Source organism: Anabrus simplex, chromosome 1, assembly GCF_040414725.1.
Source record: "Anabrus simplex isolate iqAnaSimp1 chromosome 1, ASM4041472v1, whole genome shotgun sequence".
Classification (NCBI taxonomy): domain Eukaryota; kingdom Metazoa; phylum Arthropoda; class Insecta; order Orthoptera; family Tettigoniidae; genus Anabrus; species Anabrus simplex.
In genome coordinates this window covers 785,219,964-785,244,153 of record NC_090265.1, presented here as the reverse complement: position 1 = coordinate 785,244,153, position 24,190 = coordinate 785,219,964, and the positions used below count along the sequence as shown (strand labels likewise).

The following is a 24,190-nucleotide window of genomic DNA, read 5'->3' as shown; positions in this document are numbered from 1 at the left end:
AAAGCAAGTTCAATGTTGGAAGAATTCTTACTTGGCGAAACCAAGGGAGCTTGCATTAATTAGGGAAATATTACGGTATGTAATAGTATGATTGGATAGGGGCAGTGGAAGAGGAGCGGTGACCAGAGGTGAGACCTCGTACTGCCAGAAATTCAGTCCACCTGGCCGAAGCACATTTTCAAGAGGAGTAGCCTCCGTGCTCGACGTAGGGTGTATTCTGGAGCTGGACACCGGGGCAAGTGGGGATCTGGACAGGCTGGGAGTTCCTCTTTATAGTACACACACGATGGTTCAGGCACGCGCACTGAGGGCTGCGCGTCGAGGCTAGAAGAATGACACTTGGCGCGCGTGTAGCTGGCTAGCGGAGCGAGAAGGGAGCGCCGGACATACAACACAGAGGGACTCCAAGAAACAGTGAATTATGTGGCAAGGAACATGCCCCCCCCCACTGAAGGCCCCACATGTACATGTCCCTTTTCTTCTCTGTCTCTAGGAGGGATGAATGTTGTTCTTTGTGTTGGCCTACATGGCGAGGAAGTAGTGTCCCATTTATTGAATAACATGGCAAAGTTTTAGAATTGTTTCATTATGGAATCTAAACCACCTATGTTTCTCAGCTCATGTAAATTATCAACAAAGGCCAGTAAACCCTTTCCAAAAGAAGGTGGTGGTGGTGGTGGTGGTGGAGGTGGTGGTGGTAGTGGAGGTGGTGGTGGTGGTGGTGGTGGTGGTGATTTCAACCCCATCTTCAATCATCACAGGAAATGGGTTCAGATCCCAATGGCATCCGCAAATGGTGGGTTGTGTCCACTGCAACCAGATGTATTCAGTGTATTATTTTTCTGTGTGTAGTGGTTGTGTTCTATTTTATATTTGTTGATTGTGTTCTGGAATGGCATTGGTTCTGACCTAATGATCAATTTATGTTGTGTGTCCAGAGTCGTGGGTTTATTTCTAACCTGTGGCATTTTGATGATAATGTTTCTTCATTTAAGATGATGTAAGTTATTTTGTAGGGTAACAGGCTAGATCTAGGTTAGGATTCGCTCAGATTTGTTTGCAATTTGTGTAATGGTACCCCAGTGTAAGTGGGGATAATTTGAGTGAGTTTATTTGTTTATTTTTCCATATATGCGAGATCATGATAAAGACATTATATAACAGTTGTACTTAGTCTTGTCCTCAACATATTTAAACAATTCTCAGCATGTTAGCTGCAAAATTTGTATTTGTATATTCATGTGTATTCAACATTGTTATTTTGTTATTTACAAATTTTAGATGACGTTCTCATTCATTTTCAGTTAGATGACACCCGTATTCTCCTACCCTTTAAGCCACTAAGCTATATATATTTTTTATGCCCAATAGATTAAAACCCAGTTTACGACCTGAAGATATATCTCCGGAAATCAATATGGGTAGGGGGCGTGTGCAGTATGGTGGACGGTTTCCTGGTGGGGAGCATCAGAGGTGCATTTCTGCAGCTGTCTACCAGACAATGACACAAAAGATGATACCATGTATCAATTCGAAGCTGTTTGAAGAGAAACTGTTGACTTTTCAGCAGGACAGCACTCCTGTACACAATGCAAAAACGACGCAGCACTGGTTGGCAACAAATGTCCCAAGGCTCATCACTGCTGCTGACTGGCCTAGTGGAAGCCCAGACATCAATCCATTGGATTATTTTCTGTGGCAGAAGCTCAAGGCAATAGCATGTTCAAATTTCACTGCAACATTGAGATGTTAAAAAAATTAATCACATCAGCTGTCAAAATAATTCCACTGGACACGATTCTTGCAGCTATTGATGAGTGGCCTCAATGTCTTTGCTGCTGTGTGCTGCACATGGTGATCTTTTGAAAAAGAGTATATTCATTCTGTAGCATTTTTGTGGGTTTTTTCAGAATATATGTATATTAAGGGGTCTGCATAGTTTTATTCAGTAGTTATATGCATTAAAAGTACTGACATATTTTAAAATTTTAAAAATTTTAAAATGAGAGATTATGATCCAACTTACGAGCATGAGCAAGGGACAATGCCCACAGCCGAAGGTATGAGGCCGTATGTGACACAGTGCTCAGCACATACTCGATGGTGTGAATGGCTTGGAGAATGAAAAGCTCCACTAAATCCTCCTCTTCATGTTCCTGTTTTTCTGGAGTGGATGCTGTGAAAGTGTCGACAATCTCGGGCTGCAGCTCAAGACCCTGGTTCACGTCTCCGTTACCAGCCGCAGCCTGAACAGAAAATCAGTTACATAGAAAATTAAAAGTCAATACACCATTCAATACGAAAGTAATGGAAGGATACAAACAAGTGTCAAATCAGGAACATGGAAAGGAATATAGGAAGAACACAATGATAGATCAGTGTGAAGAAAAGGAGAAATACACTAAAGTATTGCCGTCTTATGGGAAGAGAGAACAAGAGATAGAGGAAATAAGGGCAAACATGAAAATACAGAGTAACAAGAAGGTAAATGTGCCTATTCTATTGTGTGTTCCTTTCCTCATCCCTCTCTTCAACCCTTAAATGCACTATTTATTATTTCTTGAGAAAAACATTTGAAAAATTATTTATGTCAAAATACATATTTATTTATTTACTTGGATCAGACAAAAAGTTAGAGAGTTTTGAGTGTTTTACATACTGGTATATTCAAAGCTGTGCAATTACTGTAGCTACTGCCACATTTCAGTCTTAGGGATATCCTTGCACATGAAAACAAACTTTTAATTGTTTTATCTTATCTGTTTAAAGTTGACACTTCACTCCAGCTGATCATCAAGAAAAGGCATAAAATAAAATAATTAATTTTTTGCTACACTAGTGAGACCTAGCGAGTTCATCTGAATGGTAGAAGTAAATACACACTTGTAAACTCATAAAACAGATTTAACAATCAAGTACATTCTCCACTGCACATACACAATGCTGTGCATTTAAGGGTTAAATGACATCAACCAGTACAAAAAAATTAATCTAAAGACAGAGCTAAGAGTGTAGAAAAACTCACAAAAAGATAAATACCATGACAGAGGGGGTAACAGAAAATAGAGAGACTCCATCTTTTGAGACATAAATAACCATTAAATATTGAAATGTATTCATTTTTAAATTAACACTTGCAAAAATGAAAGATATGTTGATTGAGAAAAAGGAAAGGAAATTCCACAGAAAGACCTTTTTTTTTGCTATTTGTTTTACGTCAGACCGACACAGATAGGTCTTATGGCAAAGATGGGATAGGAAAGACCTAGGAATGGTAAGGAAGCAGCCGTAGCCTTAATTAAGGTACAGTCCCAGCATTTGCCTGGTGTGAAAATGGGAAATCACGGTAAACCATCTTCAGGGCTGCCAGCAGTTGGGTTCGAAACCCACTATCTCTCAGATGCAAGCTCACAGCTGCACGCCCCTAACCGCATGGACAACTCACCCGATCCTCGGAAAGATTTTGGGTAGATACTAAGAAAGTGTCCAAGGGCTTTGTCTTCCACCTGAGGTCAAACAAGGAACTGTATGCGAGAGTCAAAAAGATCACCACCATCATGAAAAAAAGAAGGTGAACCTTTTATGGTCACCTGAAACAAATGAATCCAGAGAGATTGGCGCACAAATTGCTTACTTTACAGGGAAAATGGAAATCTTATCCCCACTGGCTGACGGAGGTGCACAAAGACATGCGGGCAAATTATATAAGACCAGAGGACATAATGGAGAGGACCGTCATTAGGAAGAAAGTTGCGGGGTTGAGGGCTGATCCAGAGAAAGAATCTGCGAAACCGTGCAACATCTTGGTGGAAGAACGGCTGGAAAGGAGTGTGAGGTTGAAAAACCTTTGTTTACAATGTAAACAAAACAAGTGCAAGCTTAAGGAAAAGGGGCAGGCAGCTTGTGAAACCTCAGTCCATATCTGACTGTATAGAAATAGATAGATAGATTAGATAAGACCTATTTGTATCGGTGCGATGTAAAAGAGCGAAGGTTAACTGTTTATGGTCACTTGAATCCGGAGAGATTGGCGCACAAATTATTCACTTTACAGGAAAAGTGGAAATCTCATCCCTGCTGGCTGAAAGAGGTGCACAAAGACATGTGGGTAAATGATATAAGACCTGAAGACGTAATGGACAGTACCGTCTTTAGGAAGAAAGTTGCAGGGTTGAGGGATGATCCAGAGAAAGAACCTGCAAAGGTTGAGAAACCTTTAGTTACAATGTCAATGAAAAGATGTAAAAGAAGAGAGGCAGGTAGTTTGTGTTACTATAGTCTACAGCTGGTTGTATCGAAGTAAATAAAATAAATAAGTTGAATGAAATTACCTGTGCACGGTTCATAAAAAACAAGACTATATATTTACAACAGAATAATAACTTGTTTTAAAAGATAGTGATAACACAGGTTATCTTAGACTAATTAAGGTTAGACCAATCTGCCTCCAGGCATTTATGTATTGAGTACCAAATATTATTAAAAAACAATTTCTTAATACATTTTCCTTAAATCTTTCAATGGTAGTTTAAAGAAATGTAAACCTAAGACACAGCAGCCTTTTAAAGGCCTTGGCCTGCATATTTTGAAGTGCCATATGGTCAGCAATTCAGCATAGTTTTGCAAAAAAGGGGTTACAAAAGTTCAAGCAAGACCCAAGGCAGCTAGGACAAGCATTTGTTAACTTCTGCAAAAGTGTCATGGTCATTCTTCTCCAAACCCCACATCTAAACTGTCTTAAGAATCAGGCAGGAAGAGTCTCTCTCTTGCTATTCACCAAATACACTATAAAATATTGTATGTAGTTTCAAAGCAATCTTCAAAATTATGTTACACCTTATTTGGAAAGAATTAGCAAGACTTTTCCTTTCTATTTAAGATACTTGAGAACATCAACAAATATATATTTTATTTTATTTTTTTGCTATGGGCTTTACGTCGCACCGACACAGATAGGTCTTATGGCGATGACATCAACAAATATACTGTAAACATTTCTCAGAACAGTCAACAAATGATTCTGGATGCGTAGAAATCACCTCCAGCGCTATGTAACCACCTGGAGACAGCTGCTTTCACCTCCTCATCTTTTCGGAATCGTGGTCCACCGAGATCCTTTTTCAGCTTACCGAACACATGATAATCATATGGCGCTAAGTCTGGACTGTATGGAGAATGTTGCCATACCTCCCAGTTGAATCGTTGCAGCAGTTCACACGCTTGGTGGTCCCATGTGAGGTGTTTCGTTATTGTGAAAAAAATCACATTGGTGCTCAATTTTCCCTACCGCTTTTCTTTAATTGCCTTATGCAACCGGTTCAATGTTTGACATTACAAAGCTGAGTTGATTGTCATGCCTTTTGGTACGAATTCCAGGTGCACCACACCCTCCATGTCAAAGAATACTGTCGCCATTACCTTTCCTTCTGAAGGTTAGACCTTGGCCTTCTTTTGTGTTGGTGATGTGGTGTGTGCGCCTATTCCATCGATGTTCTCTTTGTTTCGGGGGTGAAGTGTTTTCTTCCCGTGATGATTCACCGTAGAAATTCATTGCCCTCCACAGAATACCATTACAAAAATGCTAGTGACGATTGGAAACTTTGTTCCATGTGAACATCAGTGAGCCATCTTTGATAGTTTACAAAATCCGAGGTGCTAATGAACAATGGAGAAAACACTGCCATACGAAATGTTTAGCATGCTGGCAATTTCGTGCAGTGTTAGGGGCCAATTCTCTCTAATGATCCTATCCACATGGTCAGCATTTGCAACAGTACTGAACGTTATGGGCCTACCTTCGCGATATTCATCCATGAGATCCATGCATCTGGCGTCAAATTGCTTACACCACTTTACAATACCTGGGCGAGAAATTGAACGAGAAATTGCACGCTCACCATATAAAGCAGTTACTTCACGAAGAATGTTCATGCAATTGAGCTGTATAGTCCACAGAAATCTGATAGTTGCATGCACCTCCAATTTGGAGTGAACATCCAGCTGACACGTCATTGAGCCTAACCCGCTCTGCACACGCAACACGATGGTATACCACAACAACCCTCCTATCGGAGTGTCAGCAGTTACTGTAGCTTGCTTTGAACTGACCATGGTCACGACACACAGCGTGAGCGGCGAGCTAGTGTAACTTATGCTTTTGATTCACCGTTGTATGTTAAATTGTCAACCTTGAGGCACAGAACAGGGCCTGTTAAGAATATAACCAACTTGGAAAATACCATGCAGTTGCGAAGTCTTGGTATGGTTTGGTACACAAGAAACCAGCCCACTATGAGCTGATACAAACAACAAATAAAAGAAATTAAAGAAATAAGCTAATGTACATGTCTTTACTTAGTGAAATGATCTTCTCTTTTACAGTACGTACTGAAAATGACCTCCTTGTGCTTCAATGCACAGTTGTGCACATCTTAACATGTTATCATACACTCTATGCAACTCCGTGGCATCAATTTTCAAAATTTAATTACGAACATTGTCCTTCAAAACTTCTAATGTCTTTGGATTATTTGTTCACTTTCCCCGTCACAATGTTCCTCAGATAAAAGTCACAAGTAGATAGGTCTGGCAATCGTGGTGGCCATAATCCTTTGCTAACAGTCCTTTCTTCTGCAAATCTTTCATGAATTTGTGAGACTGACTGCTTGATGTGTGATAGATTGCCCATCTTGTTGAGAGACATTGTACAAGCATTCACGGTGCATCAACCATGTGTAAAATTTCTCAAAGATTCCCATATACTAATTATTGTTTAGTGTTGTTTCAAAAAATATGGCACCCACAATCTGACTTGCAAACACAGAACACACACTCTGATTATTTTATTGTGAACTACTACTAAAATGTTTTCATTCCTGCCCTGAAGAGGGAGACGGGCATCTCAGATGGTGACACCGTGTCTCAGGCCAGGAGATCTGTTACTGTGAAGAAGAAGCTCAGAGAAGGTGAGAGGGTTGGCAGCCGTGGGCTATACTAGGAAGTGTCCCGGCATCTGCCTTAGTACAGGAGAATGGAAAACCATTCTCAGGACAATCAACAGTTGGGGCCAGCTGTGAGGTCCAGCCCTGTCCCATATCCCGAATGCAGAGGCATAAGGCCGCAGTAGAGCTGTGGCCGCTCCTCCTCTGCTCGGTTGGCCTGTCGGGGTGCAGAGCTTGTGGACCACAGACCAGCTGTGGCCACTTGTGCGCCAAGACCCACTCTGCATTCACCGATGTTATTGTAAAGAGGTTCCACGTGAATCATAATTATAGGTATTGTTTGCTGGCCACTATATGGTGTTTTAGGAGTTTAGCATATTTATGCATACATAAGCCGCACCTGATTTTTGAGACAACATTTGTGGGGATTTTTTTTAAAATTCTGTTGTAAACTTGAAACATACATAGCTCTGTTCTGCAAAATGTGGGAATGTTGTACATTCCTGAGTTCAAATCTCACCTAATGGTATCAGGTACAGCCTTAGCTGAGAGGCTTAGGGTGATGAAATTGAAGTACCTAGTATCAGTCATTGTTTGCACAGCAGTTCACCGCTGTAAACTGAGGAACATGGATCATGTCGGAGCAAGTTACACTTTGAAATTTAAATTACAAGATGTATGTTACACCAAAGAAAATGGTAATAGGGAAGTGAGAAGGATGTTTAATGCTGATGAAACAAATGTGCAGCATTGGATTTTAATTAACGATCCACTTTTAAAAAGTCACAAAACGGTGAAATATCCATAAATGGAAAATAATGTTATGGAATAGTACATAAAACATGAGTAGACAGATTTTCTGTTTCAGTTAAAATGCTACAGTTTGAAGGATGAAAAATTGCTGAAAAAATGGAAATTCCTGAAAGTCAAATTAAAACACATTATGATTGAGCAAAGCGCTTTATGTCACAACATGAGTTGTTGATTTGCACAAGAACGTCAATGGCTCAACAGCTAACCAAAACATACCAGGAGAAACTCCTCGCATTTCAGCGACGTTTTGAATTTAAGGAAGACACACGATTACAACATGGAAAGCAATAGGAAATGCTGATGAAACTCCTGTATTTTCTGAAATGCCTGGGCAAACCACGGTCAACAATGGAGGTGAAAACAGCGATCAGGTTCATATTACCAGAGCAGAAAAGTAGTGTTGTACTGTAATGTTGTGAATCTCTGCTGATGGGGAAAACCACCACCTTTTGCAATTTTTTATTGAAAAACAATGCCAAAGGAAAAGCTACCCCCAGGGATGCAGGAAAGGAGTGGATGAACAAAGACTTTGTTGAAAACAGTGTGGTTTTGTCATCCTAGTGCTCTGTTACATTGGCCATCCACGTTGGTGACTGACAGATTCCGTGGTCACTTGACAGAGAAACTTTTTTAATTCTGTGTGGCTATTTTAGCCAAGTGTAGCCCTTGTAAGGCAGACCTCCTGATGAGGGTGGGCGGCATCTGCCATGTGTAGGTAACTGCGTGTTATTGTGGTGGAGGATAGTGTTGTGTGTGGTGTGTGAGTTGCAGGGATGTTCGGGACAGCACAAACCCCCAGCCCCTGGCTCGTTGGGATTAACTATTGAAGGTTAAAATCCCCGATCCGGCCGGGAATCAAACCCGGAACCCTCTGAAACGAAGGCCAGTGTGCTGACCATTCAGCCAATGAGTCAGATGACAGAGAAAGTCAAAAAGATGGTGAGAAAACAGCGATCTGACATTGTTGTGATTCCTGCTGCAGTGACGGAAATGCTGCAACCCGTAGATGTCTCTATCAACTGGCCTTTTAAAGCACATTTGCAGCATCTCTACCACAAATGGAGGTGCAATTCTGAGGCAACAACACCGAGTGTGACTCAAGAAGCCTTCAAATTCGCATCTTGGATGCATGGAAATTAATCCCAGCAGAGATGTGGTAGCCAAGAGCTTCCATACCACGTCAGTTTCCAATGCAATGGATGGGACTAAAGACGAGGCATCATCTGACAGTGGCAGGAACAGTGACAAGTGTCAAGTGATGATCAATAGGTACCTTAAACTATTTTAATCACGTATGGATGCAATACTTAAAGAACTAATATTTGGTTTAATGATCCACCCAATCAATATATTTCAATTTACACTTTACAAGTGAGAACACACCCAATCTTTAAATATTTTGTGCATCCTTTGATGCGTGTTTCATCCTTTATTTAAGACTTCTTCAGCCACAGTATCTCAAAAATTATTTTATCTAATTAAAATACAGAAATATTACTGTCCAATAATTTAAAATTGATGAACCCATGCCCTTTCTAAAATGTTTAAAAAACACAATAAAATCAATACACTCTGTTTATCTATAATACTGTCCACCACTTATTAGAAAAAAATATTTTACAAGTTAAAATTTGATTCATAGCATCATCTTCTAATTAATGTTGCTTGAGGTTTGACATAGGTAGAAGTCAAGCTTTGGCCTTGGAAATGAAATAATAAAATTCAAGAGACAAAGTCCTCAAAATGATGTTCCTCCCTATGGCCGCTTCGCGTCTGAACATAGCTCTGACCTGCTTCTCGTCACACTCAACACTGAGCGTATATTGCCCCAAATTGCCCAACAGGACTGCTTCTGTGAGTGGAAATGGTGTTGTGTTAATAGAGAAGAGGAGTAAGCCTCCTAGAGAGTTAATTTCAAAGTTCACTATTTTCTGAAAAGACCTGGTCTGAAGCTGCAGTAACATATTGATGAGGAATACTCACATGCTTCCTGTGTCTGCGTCCACAAATAATGACGTACAATGGTTTCCCTAACAAGAGGACAGGAATGCACAGCAGAGCTATGACCAGAAATATAATCTGTACGATATCCTGGCCAGTGAACATGTACTCGCTGCAGCCTGCGGGCACCGTCGCGTGGTTATTCAGCATCATGTTGATGAACGTGATAAGTACATTAGGCGCACATGTGGGGGATGTTGCAAGTTCTGGAAGAGAAAGAGTTATTTACTAGGAATGTAATACAATCAAATGGAGATTATCAATGAGAATTATTAACAACATATCATAGACACTGTTACACGGCACATAAAACATACCTAACTGAAAGTTATGAAAAGGAACAAACAAGACAGAAATCAAGTTATGTACAGAAAGATGGGAAAAGGGTCAGGAAGTAATATACTAAAAGTAACCAAATTACTTGTAACAAAAACATATTCAGTATATTTTACTTGCAATTGTTACTTTTCTTAATGTAATTTTTACTCATAATTTACTTCTTGAAAAAGAAAAGCCACAGCCTGTTTCCAGTCATTCGACCGGGTCAGGAATGGAATAAATGAAGTGATGAAGATAGGAATCGTGCCATCTGCCGAAGCCTGTCACCCTCCTCTGGGGCAAAGATTAATGACTGACAGAGGAAATGAAGTGATATTGGAGAATGTTGCAGGAATTAAATATGACAGGGATAACCAGAGTACCCAGAGAGAAACCTGTCCTGACTGCAGTTTGTCCAACACAAATCTCACATGGAGTGACCAGGATTTGTGTGGCAGTATAAAGACAGCAATGGAAATTGATTGAAATTTCTTAATTTGTTGTTTTAAAAATTATTTTTTGTTGTATAAGATTTTATTCTGTTTGGACTTTTGGACTTGGAAGAATTCTGTTTTAGAAACTCTTCTCTATGTGTTGTATCAAAATTATCATTTATCTGTGAATTTAAATATTTTTTTCTTCTCAAAATTTGTGAAACAGCATGTACCTACACCTGCAGTTCTGGAAGTGCATTTCCTGTTGCATAAACAAAGACTTTTCTCCAACATTGGTCAGCAAGAAAAAAGAGACCTTTGATTGGAGAAAATAAGAGTTAATGTAATTGGTGAATGTGAAAATCGAAGGTAAATTTCTGTATTTTGATTGGTTTTCTTTGGTGGTTGCACCATTTCCTGTTTCTGGACCTTAGTGTGCTTCTTCGGTGGGAGCAAGGTAGGATCTGTGTTTATAATCATCTGACCATCGTAGCGAGAGGTCGTATTCCTACTTGGTCGCCTCGTGGAAAACCCGTCTGTTTCTACATTTATTTTGGATTTCAACCTCATTTAAATGCAATAATTTCCTTTTTCTTAAGCAGGAGTTTATCCTCGAGTTTCCCATTCACCGCTAAATTTGTCGCAATGACTTAGCTTTTCAGTTAAGATCTTATACCTTTGTATCAGAGGCAATTACCCTTTTCTTAACTTTGTAATTTATAATGTAATTATCCTTTGGGTTTGTCTCTCTGTATTTCTGTCTTGCCTTGCAAAAGTATTGAAAATATATGCAAATTACCTGAAATGTTTTAGGTAGTGATGCAAGTTTTCTGTACCTCTGTGTTTGGTCTTATTCGTACCTTTGTGTATATTGGGATTAGCTCTCATTTTAATCATCATGTATTGTTGGATAATTTTCTTTTAATTCAAATTAAGTGATTAAATTTCTATCAACATAATGCACATGTCTATAGGCATGCTTAACAACCTTTTAATTCACGTTTTATAAAGATCATTCTGTTCTGAGTTTTGATTTGTTCCTTTCTATTTTGAGTTTTTATTTGTTTCCTTTTTCTTTAAATGTGTGTAATCCAAGGGCAATCACTCTCTTATTTCTTGGCAAAAGGCTACATTCCATTACCTCTCAGGGTTCCATACCGCTTTCCACATCCATTCTGTATTATTATTATTGAATATCCAGTACAGCATGGAGCCCTATTTCACAAGAGTACATTAGGGCTGTAGTTTATAATCTTAAAATATTTTAAAACAAAAGATTAAGAGTTCAATTTGTTAAAGATCTGCTAAATGAATGTCAAGAATTGCTTATAACAACAAGGCTTCTTGAAAATATCACGCAATGGTTTAGAAAATATAAGATCACAACTGTTCAGGCGGTACTCAAATATAAGTCTTTTCATTCCAAACATGGGGCAGGAGAAAAGTGGATAATCCACTGTCTGAGCAGAACCACAAAAGCATAAATATCCATCTGTAATTTGGATTTTAAATCGCTCTAGGTAAGATTTAAATCTTCCATGTCCCGATAGAAATTGTGTAAGGACAAAGTTAGGCATTAATACTTTACTCTGAAGTCATCTTTAACTTTGGGGAAGAATAGTTCTCTTGTAACAGATCCTTTCAAGCTAGAAGTCTAGCTATTCTTCTATCGATGTATAATATATTTCTTGATTTGTCGCTTAACATAGAACACGGGAGGTCATATGTAATTCCGATGTTTGATGGGGCGGCTCATTTTGCTAAAGAACCTGCTCTTTCATTTCCATCAAATCCTGTAGGACCATGAACCGAAGACATACAGATGTGAGGATATTCTTCAGCTTCTGCCCTTGTACTAGCGGTTATCATATTCATATTGTACTTGTTGTTAATGGAGCTCAATGCTGCTTGCGAATCACTGAGTATCTTCACATTCTGTTGTTATTTTTACACCACAGCACTGCATTCTTTATGGCCCAGAGTTCAGCCTGGAAAACTGAGCAGCTATTTGAAAGGCTATACTGGGCTGAAAAAATGTCAACACCATCCTGATAGACTACATAGGCACATTCAACTTCGTGAATTCCATCAGTATGAAATATGTGCAAGCCATCGGTATAGATGATACAGTCATGAAAATTTGAGCAATTGTTGCAAAGAAGATTCTTGAAATAGCTAGGATGGCCAGACTGCAGAAAATGACACTTTCTCTCAACAACAGTGTTTAAAACTGGTAGAGGTGATGCCTTGTTTTTCTTACACAGAGTCAATTCAGCTACACCGATTCCAGTTAGAAATAATGGCTCAATTACCAATTGTAGTTGTCATGTTTCCTAACCTGTTTGTTTACGTTTTGTGCTGTGATGTTTTGTTGAACCTTAAGTTTTCTTTTACTGTGTTTAAAATTTTATTTTTATTTTTATTATTATTATTATTATTATTATTATTACGAGGCGTGTTTTTTAAATAAGTCCATTTGAAAATAAGTATACAGCGAAAGGTTATTTAAAAAAAGGAAAATTATTTTCAGAAAGTACATATTTCACTCTATTTTTTGACATAGTTGCCAAGTTTGTTCAAACACTTATCATACATCGTAACCAATTTTAAAATACCCTCGTCATATAAACTTGCCGCCTGCTCCGATAACCAAGAGTTCACTGCCGTTTTCACGTCGTCGTCATTATAATTGCCACTGAGGTGATGTTTGAGGTGGAGGAACAGATGGTAATCGCTCGGCACAAGATCAGGACTATAGGGTGGGTGGTCTAAAACTTCCCAGCCAAAACTGTCCAATAAATCGCAGGTCTGACCTGAAGTGTGAGGTCTTGCATTGTCATGGAGAAGGACAATTCCCTTTGTCAGCATGCCGCATCTTTTGTTTTGAATCGCTCAGCGTAGCTTTCTCAGGGTTTGGCAGTATGCTTCTGCATTGATAGTGGTTCCTCGTTGCATGAAGTCGACCAACAAAACACCATGCCTATCCCAAAACACTGACGCCATGATTTTGAGCTGGGACAGAGTCTGTTTGGCCTTCACCTTTACAGGCGAGTGTGTGTGTCTCCATTCCATGCTCTGTTGCTTCGATTCGGGTGTGATATGCGAAACCCATGTTTCGTCTCCAGTTACAGTCTGACTCAAGAAGCCGTCACCTTCTTGGTCATAACGAGTCAAGAACTTCATCGCACACTCAAACCTTTGGTTTTTCTGGTCCTCTATTAGGAGTTTCAGGACTCAACGGGAGCACAGTTTCCTAAACTTTAGGTGTTCAGAAACAATGTTGTAAAGCACTGATCTCGACACGTCAGGAAATTCGTTTGAGAGACCTGTTATTGTGAAGCGCCTGTTCTCACAAATCTTTGCTTCAACTGAAGCCAACAAATCGTCTCTAATCAAAGAAGGGTGACAGAAGCGGTCCTCATCGTGGACGTTGTCACGGCCATCTTTGAATTGTCGTACCCACTTATGCACTTTGCTTTCACTCATAACAGTATCACATTACATTTTGCAAATCTGTCGATGAATTTCTGCAGCAGACAGGTTCCTTGCTGACAAAAACCGTATCACTGACCAAACGTCACACGCGGCGGGCAAGTTAATAGTCTTAAACATTTTGAAAGCACAGAACAGAACCGTACAGGTTAGCTACAGAGCTGAAACTGAGCACAGTTGTTCCCGAGGCATGCCGGTACACGACGCATGCACTCGTTGCAATATGCACGCAAACTACTAGTGTCTACTACAAAACGGACCTTACTTAAAAAAGACACTTCGTATTATTTTTATTATTATTATTATTATTATTATTATTATTATTATTATTATTATTATTATTATTATTATTATTATTATTATTATTATTATTATTAACATCATTGCTGTTCATTGTAATAATATACAACCCTGTACTGCAAGTAAACTTGTAACTCTCCTTGTCTGTAACGCTACTCTTTTGTCGTAAATCACCCAGAACACATCGAGCTGCTTTTCTTTGGATTTTTTCCAGTTCTTGAATCAAGTAATCCTGGTGAGAGTCCCATGCACTGGAACCATACTCTAGTTGGGGTCTTACCAGAGACTTTTATGCCCCCTCCTTTCTATCCTTACTACAACCCCTAAAATAATACACTCATAACCATGTGCAGAGATCTGTACCCTTTATTTACAGTCCCATTTATGTGATTACCCCAATGAAGATCTTTCCTTATTTTAACACCTAGGTACTCACAGTGACCCCCAAAAGGAACTTTCACCCCATCAAGGCAGTAATTAAAACTGAAAGGGCTTTTCCTATTTGTGAAACTCACAACCTGACTTTTAACCCCATTCATCATCATACCATTGCCTACCGCCCATCTCACAACATTATCGAGGTCATTTTGCAATTGCTCACAATCTTGTAAGTTATTTATTACCAGTACTCTATACAGGATAACATCATCTGCAAAAGGCCTTATCTTTGATTCCACTTCTTTACACTTACAGTATATTGATAAGAAGATATAAAAGTCCAAAAATACTGCCTCGAGGAATTCCCCTCTTAATTATTATAGGGACAGATAAAGCTTTGCCTACTCTAATTCTCTGAGTTGTTTTCTCTATTTTATTTCTATTTTATTTATTTTATTTTCTATTTTAATATTACTATTTTCTGTCAATCACGATACAGTCCATTTGACCTCCTAAATCCAGGATATCTGCTATATCTTGCTGCAATCCTACAAGTTGTGTTTCAGTGGAATAACCTTTCCTAAAACCAAACTGCCTTCTACCAAACCAGTTATTAATTTCACAAACATGTCTAATATAATCAGAAAGAATGCTTTCCCAAAGCTTACATGCAATGCATGTCAAACTGACGGGTCTGTAATTTTCAGCTTCATGTCTATCATCCTTTCCTTTATACACAGGGGCTACTGTAGCAACTCTCCATTCATTTGGTATAGCTCCTTCATACAAACAATAACCAAATAAGTAGGGTATGGTACTTCAGATATGGTACTATATCCCAACCCAATGTCTTTAGTATATCCCCCGAAACCTTATCAATTCCAGCTGCTTTTCTAGTTTTCAACTTATGTATCCTTACTGTAAATGTCATTGTTGTCATAGGTAAATTATTTTATACTTATTTAGTATTAGTCACCTTCTCTTAGACATTATCCTTGTAACCAACAATCTTTACATACTGCTGACTGAATAATTCTGCCTTTTGTAGATCCTTGCATACACACTCCCCTTGTTCATTAATGATTCCTGGAATGTCCTTCGTGGAACCTGTATCTGCCTTAAAGTACCTATACATAATCTTCAATTTTTTACTAAATGTACATGACTGCCAGTTATGCTTGCTATCATGTTATCCTTAGCTGATTTCTTTGCTAGATTCAATTTCCTAGCAAGTTCCTTCAATTTCTCCTTACTTCCACAGCCATTTCTAACTCTATTTCTTTCTAACCTGCACCTCCTTCTTAGTCTCTTTACTTCTCTGTTATAATATAGTGGATCTTTACCATTCCTTACCACCTTTAAAGGTACAAACCTATTTTCACATTCCTCAAAAATTGCTTTAAACCCATCCCAGAGTCTGTTCACATTTTTATTTACTGTTTTCCACCGATCATAGTTACATTTTAAAAAATCCCTCATGCCTGTTTTATCACTCATATGGTACTGCCTAACAGTCTAATTTTAGTACCTTCCTTTCACATTTATTTTTAACTACCACAAAAACAGCTTTGTGATCACTAATACCATTTATTACTTCGGTTTCTCTATAGAGCTCATCTGGTTTTACCAGCACCACATCCAGAATATTCTTCCCTCTAGTTGGTTCCATCACTTTCTGAATCAGATGCCCTTCCCATATTAACTTATTTTCCATTTGTTGGTCATGCTTCCTGTCGTTCGCATTACCTTCCCGCTACAATCACGTTCCTTTCCTTATCATTTCCCACATAGCTGATTATCTTGTCAAATAATTCTGAATCAGTGTCAGCGCTACACTTTCCCAGTCTGTACACTCCAAAGACATCAAGTTGCCTATTATCTTTAGAGATGAACCTTGCACCTAGAATTTCATGTTTGTCATCTTTAAATTTTTTGTAGCTTACAAATTCTTCTTTCACCAGAATGAATACTCTCCCTCCTACCATTCTTATCCTATCTCTATGATACACACTCCAGTTCCGTGAGAAAACTTCTGCATCCATGATATAATTTCTCAGCCATGATTCAACTCCTATTACAATATCTGGTAAGTATATTATATCTATTAAATTACTTAATTCTATTCCTTTCTTTACAATACTCAACTCAGCACTAACATTGTTATGCCATCTCTACTTGACTTCCAGTTGCCTGTTCCCTTATCACTGCTCCGTAGGTCACCCCGTTTCCCTGAATGTACCTCCCTATAACCCTTCTAAACAAATTTCCTAACATATGTACCACTGTGGTTTAAGTGAAGGCCATCTGAGTGCAGATCCGTATCTCCTACCTGCCCATTAGGATCTAGAAATCTCACTCCCAGTTTCCCATATACCCACTCCATAGTCTCATTTAAATCCCCAATCACCTTCCAGTCAGTATCCCTCTGACACAGTATTCCACTGATAACAATTTCCGCTTCCTTAAACTTCATCCGTGCTGCATTTACCAGGTCCCACATATCCCCAACTATGTTGGTACTTATACCTGCTTGTCATACATTGTTATTACCAATGTGAAACACTACCACCTTCTCCTTTCCCTCCTCCTTCTCTTCTACTTTCTTCAACATCTGCCTTAACCTAATTCCTAGATAACACTCTACCCTGGTTCCTTTTCCTCCACACACTTTCCCCACATGTCTAACAATGGAATCCCCCACGACCAGAGCCTCAACCTTACCCACCTCATTTGATTCCCTCCCCTCCTGGTCAATCGTATCTTTCCTGACAACTGCAGAAGCTACTTCCTCCTCTCTTTTCTCCATCCCATGACCCTGTTTTTCCTGTCCTTTCCTATCCTCTACTCCAGATTTCCCTTTCCTACCTTTTCGCTTCCCTCTACTTCCACATTTCTCAGCAACAGTTCCCTGTTCCTCATCTTCCCTCAGTTGTTCTACCTGCAGTGACTCTTACTTGAATGGAGCCCTTACCCTGCAATCTCCTTCCCCTTAAAACATTAGACCGCCTATCTTCTACAATTCCACCCTTTCCTTCCCATCCCTTTTACATTTACTGTATCCTGTACATTGTTTGAGGGAGACCTACTTTCCTTCCTGTCCTCTGAGAGAATCCTAATTATCTCCCTCAAACTCTCCAACTCCTCCCTCATACTCCTTAATGCCTGGCCATACCCACAGTTCCTACATTTGCACTCATTATCCATTCTTTACTGAATAATGAAAAGAAAAGGAAAAAATAAGATAACTTATTCTGTGCAAAACAAAAATGAAAGGAAAGAAATATTGTCTAGGATAGTTCACAAAGATCACACGACAATATTTTATTTATATAGGCTACTATGGTACTACACAACAATACTACTTAGTTGTACGATTTTTTTTTCCTACAACACCCTAACAGGATGAAAATTGCTGTTAATTACTGAAAACAGAAAATAATACACAAGAATTATACAATTCTAAACTGCAGTTAAGTCTACCCTAATTACTACAACAGAATTCTAGTAAGAGAGTTACTACAGATACCACAGATACTACAGGTACTATACTACACAAATATTTCACAGTAATAGAATAAACACACTAATTACTAATAAGATACAATACACTACAATAATTTTAAACTACGGTCAGACTACGTTCAGATACTACAATACACTACAATAATTTTAAACTACATTCAGACATATCCTAATTAAAACAGGTTATTACTAAGCACAAACAGAAATGGAAATTACAAGTTTGAAATTTGCAAGACTACTCAAAATAATAGAATAAGCACTCTAATTTCTAATAAGTTACTACAATACACTACAATAATTTTTGAACTACGTTCAGACATATCCTAATTACATTAGGTTATTACTAAGCACAATAGAAATGAACATTCCAATTAGGCCTAAAGTTAGAAATTTGCAAGAACTACTCAAGTATTACCAACAAAGTGAAACGCGTAGACAGATTAATATTAGTACTACTTTATCCTACTATACCGTAATAGAAATGGAACCTGCCATTTGGTTAAGTGCTAAAGTATAGTAAGGGCTACCGTACACAAAGATACACATGAATATAACAGGCAAGATACTGTCTAATATACTGTATTTACGCTACAATTCTCAACTGAAATGTGGTTATGTGATTATTACAGATGGTGGATTACTATTATTTTCCCTACTCTGCGGGATAGAGAATATACGTGTCCTTAAATGCTGAAAAATATGAGGTTGTCTACAATAATTTCTCAAGAATTCTTCTGTCAAAACTATGCCACGGACTTGAATTGCAATTATTGGGATGTAGGAACTTGATTATTATTAGCTAACTGCTCATAAATTCTGAAAGATCGAGGGAGTGAAATATAAATTATGGATAATTTAACTGCCTACTCAGAACTACAAATGATCGGAATACAAGAATCAGCTGATTTTTATTTATATTTTCTTGATACACTACACCCTTTGTTTACAACTGTAGTCAACAATGCTATATTTGAATACGATTAACAAGAAGTAACAATACAATGACTGTTAACTATTTCGCCAGTGAAATACTGTATATTCTGTTGAAATCCTTTCTTTAAACAAAATTTACAACAGTATCGCGTTATTTTATTTAAAGAAGTTATTACCTACGTGATAGGTGGAACAGGTGAACTGCTAAAAAAGAAAGAAAAAAAAAAAAAAGTTAACTGCTATTCGAAATACCCTGTCAATTGCCTGCACTAATGTAACCGCTGCCAAAGTTACGACTCTGTCTAATATCCCGTCTTTGTAAGTATTTCATCAACAAACCTACTGATATTTTAATAGTTTAATAATAATATTAAAAAGAAAGAGATATTTCTTCTTTCACGCCGTCCTAAATTACAGCTCGTAGCAAATGCCTACAGAACTACTGAGTGTGAAAATTGTAAATAAACACCACTAATTGCAGTAACTACAAACAAACACTAAACACCAATATTTGTAGAACTAAATGTATCTCACACACACACACACACACGCACACACGCGTGCGCGCACACACACACACAATATTTGCTAAATTTCTACAACTATTAACTACTTTATTACTAAGACTAGCTGATGTACTCATGTTTCACTACGAAATTCTACATTGTATACAGAACTGTAGGTTCGGTAGTGTACACGTTGTGAGCAAGACTGTATTAAAATGCATAGCTCTTAACGTTACCCTAGAAACGCAACGGAGAAATCACCAAACATCTTTTCTTATATGAAGACTGTGTTAGGGAATTTTCATTGTAATGGTAGGCCTGCTTGCCTACCATCAGTCAGAGTCAGATTAGGGAACTGCATTATGATGGCAGACACTCACTCTCCACCTGCCTTTTTACATCCTCAGAAAGACTGCAAGACTGTCTTAGTGGTTTTCCCATCTAAAATGAACATAGGTTATTTCAATGACGTCAGTAGAAATGGAGCGAGTAAAAGCAATGATTTCACATGAGAAATACTCCATCAAATGAAAAACCACACATTTTCTCACTTTTAACGAACAGTACTTCGCTGCCGATCTAACAGTCCAAAGTTCCAGAGCTGGAATGACCAGGCCGCAGACAGCCGTAATCCGCAAACACTCTTAGTCTTTTTCGGGGTGGGGGGTTCGAATAATGGAGAGTCCCAGGGCAAAAACTATGCCCTTTTACTAATCTGTTTCCTAGGAGTACCCGATGAGTCAGAAAATCTCAATTCACTACTCTGACGGTGGAAAAGGCAGAAACCCCCTCTTCACTGCTAATTTTAAATAAAATAAATTTAATAAAAGTGAAGAGGAAGAAGCTCTTTTTAAGAAACAGCTATTTTCAGGGTTGAATTTTGAGTTATTTAGTGAATTGTGGTGCTATAATTTGGAATATGCCTACATTGTAATTCTAGACCAAGTCATACTACTACTACTACTACTACTACTACTACTACTACTACTACTACTACTACTACTACTACTACTACTACTACTAAGTGAGCCTCTGCCTAAGTGTGAACACTGCTCATTCAAAACAGCACGTCAGAGTAGGGATCGAATAGCTGAAATAGTATGATGAACCAGTGTGTTACGTACCAGCAGTACAGTATTAGAAAATGTATGAACCAGAGGAATGACATGCTAAAGAAGAAAGTTTTCTAACTCGCGAACTATTTTCCGCCAATATTCAGTCAGGCCGTTATACTCAGTACGCAGCAGTAATCCCGTCTATCGGAGTTGAGCGGCAGCATAAGAGACAAAGAACATCAAAACAAACAATGGTTAAACCAAACCAAACCCCATGACACTACAGCCCTTGAAGGTCCTTGGGCTACCAAGCGACCACTGCTCAGCCCAAAGGCCTGCAGATTACGAGGTGTCGTGTGGTCAGCATGACGAATCCTCTCGGCCATTATTCTTGGCTTTCTAGACCAGGGCCGCTATTTCACCGTCAGATAGCTCCTCAATTCTAATCACAAAGGCTGAGTGGACCTCGAACCAGCCCTCAGGTCCAGGTAAAAATCCTTGACCTGGCCGGGAATCGAACCCGGGGCCTCCGGGTAAGAGGCAGGCACGCTACCCCTACACCACGGGGTCGGCTAAAAAATGGTCAATGTAGTGTTATTGTTGATCAATGTTATGTGCTTTCAATATTGTATGCCTTCACATGTAGTTTTCTTGCGACTCTGAAAAACCACTCTTATCATAGTAGGTAACTGACGGTAAAACTGAATAAAACATAAATGGTCGGAAATTGTATTCTCTATAACTTTTGGTATGTAGTACTTTTTGATAGGACCAATAACATAGGTATTTAAAAATTAAATTTTAGGCACCTCCCCCAAAACTACAATTTCATCTAGGGTGAATAAAATTATTTATAACTTAGACTGTAGTTTCTTATTCCCCGACTCTATATATCGACTTTCATTAAATTCTGTTAACCCACTTTCCCGTGGCTCGGCGTTGATATAAACTTGGCAACAAAAATACAAATTCATGAATATCTGTGTTATCAAAGCCAGTATGGTAACAATGTCTGACATAAATGATCAGAAATTTAATTCTATATAACTTTAGTTATACAGTATTTATCGATAGGACCACTAATAATGTAAATATTCTAGAATTAAATTTTAGGCCTTCCCCTAAACTACCATTTTACTCCGCGTGAGTAAAATGATTCATAGCCTAGATTGTAGTGGCTCATCCTCCGACTTCATATACCGATTTTCGTTAAATTCTCTTCAGCCGTTTTCTCGTGATACGTATACATACATACATACATACATACATACATACATACATACATACATACATACTGTGACCGTATCAGCACAATTAATATTTATTTCAAGTGATATGCTTGGTAAGGAAGCAGGCAGCAAGCTTTCTTTGTGTGGATGTTGGGAGAAACATCAGATTGTGCAATAGGACGCCCGCCAGCGCGGCGCCTTACACACCCACTGGGTGGCTTAAAGAATCCCTGAACTAGGCACACGTCATAGAAGAAGCAGCAGAAGAACACTATTTAGCGACTCCATATTGAAAAACAAATGCCAGCGTACAGCGATGCCAAAGCAATCGGGCCAGTTTTAATGTATTTTTGGCTTAAATAAGGCTTGGTTAACAAAAATGCATCTGTCAGAGCGGTAGAAATAATATTGGCAAAAATTTAAAAAAAGGAGTTATAGTAGAAGAGATTCTCCAAGGTAAAGGCACTTGAGAACAGACTAGCTTACTGGCTTAGTGTACGGACGCGATGGGTGAAACCAGATGTCTTTGGGGATTCACCATTTCCCCTCCGATCTTATTAATTAATTACGGCAGATCCGCCGAACATAATCAACTCCGCATGGCATAGCGCACTTGTGCGTAACATAGCCACACAATCTAGCGTATTGCTGATTTCAACAGGCTGGTTTATCCAGGAGAGGTCAAAATAAGAGTGGGGGTGAGGCACGCTAGCCACCCCTATTCCCGGCTTTGCTATAAGTTGTTGCAGATTCTCGGGGAAGTCATCAGTCGAGAATGAGCTTTAGAGGTGGAACTATGGTCGGTCCGCGAGCGATATCTACCTCTTCTTTGTCTGAATAACTGACACAAAGAAACGGAAGTGAAGTTCTAAAAATGTTTTCCAGTGTGCAGTGATAGTAGGAAATGTAACTATATGACAAAGATATTTGTGCGACATCCGATCGCGAAGTAAACTCTGAATACTTGTCATTGTGTCGTAGGTAGTGACTGTGAAAAGTTGAGTACGCCGTGGGGATCAAACTCCAGACGGAGAACGCTCATCGCGAGGTTGGTGTCTGTAGCAGTGAGGGAGCTCATTTTTCGAGGAGTCTAACTTTGGGATTTGGTAAACTTTGTTTCAAAAGGAAAGCAGTCGTCGTGTGAAGAAATACTATAAATTTAAATCCATGTAAAATTGAGAAAAGGATTTCAGGATCAGATTATCACACTAAGTCACGGAGAGTGATAAGTGCAGGATCTGAACGATCTAGACTGAAAGTTAGGAGAAAGACGGTTGATTTAGATCACGGAAGTAGGAGGCGATAGACTTGGGAAGGAGGAGATCATGAATGTTCAACTCGCCTAATTTAAACAGAATAGACTAGCTGAGATATCCATGATAATTAGCATCATGTAACTTGCATCGGTCATAGAACGATAGAGGGGAAGTTGGATGGAGTCGAGTGATCAAGAAGTGTACAAGATTGTGTAAATATAATTGCAGTGATCTGTTTACCAGGAAGATGGATTACTCCAGCAAAGTCATCAAACTCCTAGAACCCAGGACTGCACGAGCCAGCGACATGGAGTGAGCACTGATGGCAGGCCCCTGAAATCTTCGGGCGGGGGCCAGAAAACACCAAAAACTGTTGAGTATTGAGCTATTTTCTTCCAATGTTAGTATTTCCCCTTGTAAATAGAGTTAATGTAAAGATAGGGTTAATGATGATGTAATTGATAGGTTAATTACCTGGAGTGGTCGGATGACCCTTGTTTAGTTTGTTTTATGTAAATAGATGTGGGAAGGAAGTGAACCAGGAAGGATGTATAGAGTTTGGGACCCCTTTTAGTGGTTGCATGTGCATGATATACTATATCTTTTTGTTATGAGTGCTGAGAAAGATTTGAGGGGGAAAATAAGTAGAAAATTGAACAGGTTAATGCCGTAAATTTCATCTGCGAGACTGCAAAAGACGAGCAGGGATTAGCAGGTGACAGGATCATTAACATGTGCTTATACAGAAATTAAGGTGGAATAGTGACAGCACTAAATTCATAAAGTAGAGGCAGTAGTTTGTTTTGCATGCTAGTGTCGAGAATGAGCTGAGCTGTTCAAGTTTGGCTGTAATTGAAGATGTTCGAGAAGATATGTGCGAAGGTTCAAACACCGGCACCCCCCCTACACATTAGTTAGGCTAATGAAGTAGAGATTTATTAGTTGAGTCTAATCATGTCTGAATATTATTATTATTATTATTATTATTATTATTATTATTATTATTATTATT

General features: G+C 38.8%; 1 protein-coding gene across 6 annotated transcripts in view; it reads right to left on the bottom strand.

Moving 5' to 3' along the window:
- LOC136857520 (V-type proton ATPase 116 kDa subunit a 1) overlaps positions 1 to 24,190 on the bottom strand; it is a 581,303-nt gene that overhangs the window by 20,182 nt on the left and 536,931 nt on the right. For all 6 annotated transcript variants that reach the window (XM_067136242.2, XM_067136245.2, XM_067136244.2 and 3 more), the window contains 2 exons: positions 9,738 to 9,961; positions 2,027 to 2,246 (listed from right to left, as the gene is read on the bottom strand). In XM_067136242.2, the coding sequence (XP_066992343.2) occupies positions 2,027 to 2,246; positions 9,738 to 9,961 (444 nt within the window). The remainder of the gene's footprint in view (positions 1 to 2,026; positions 2,247 to 9,737; positions 9,962 to 24,190) is intronic.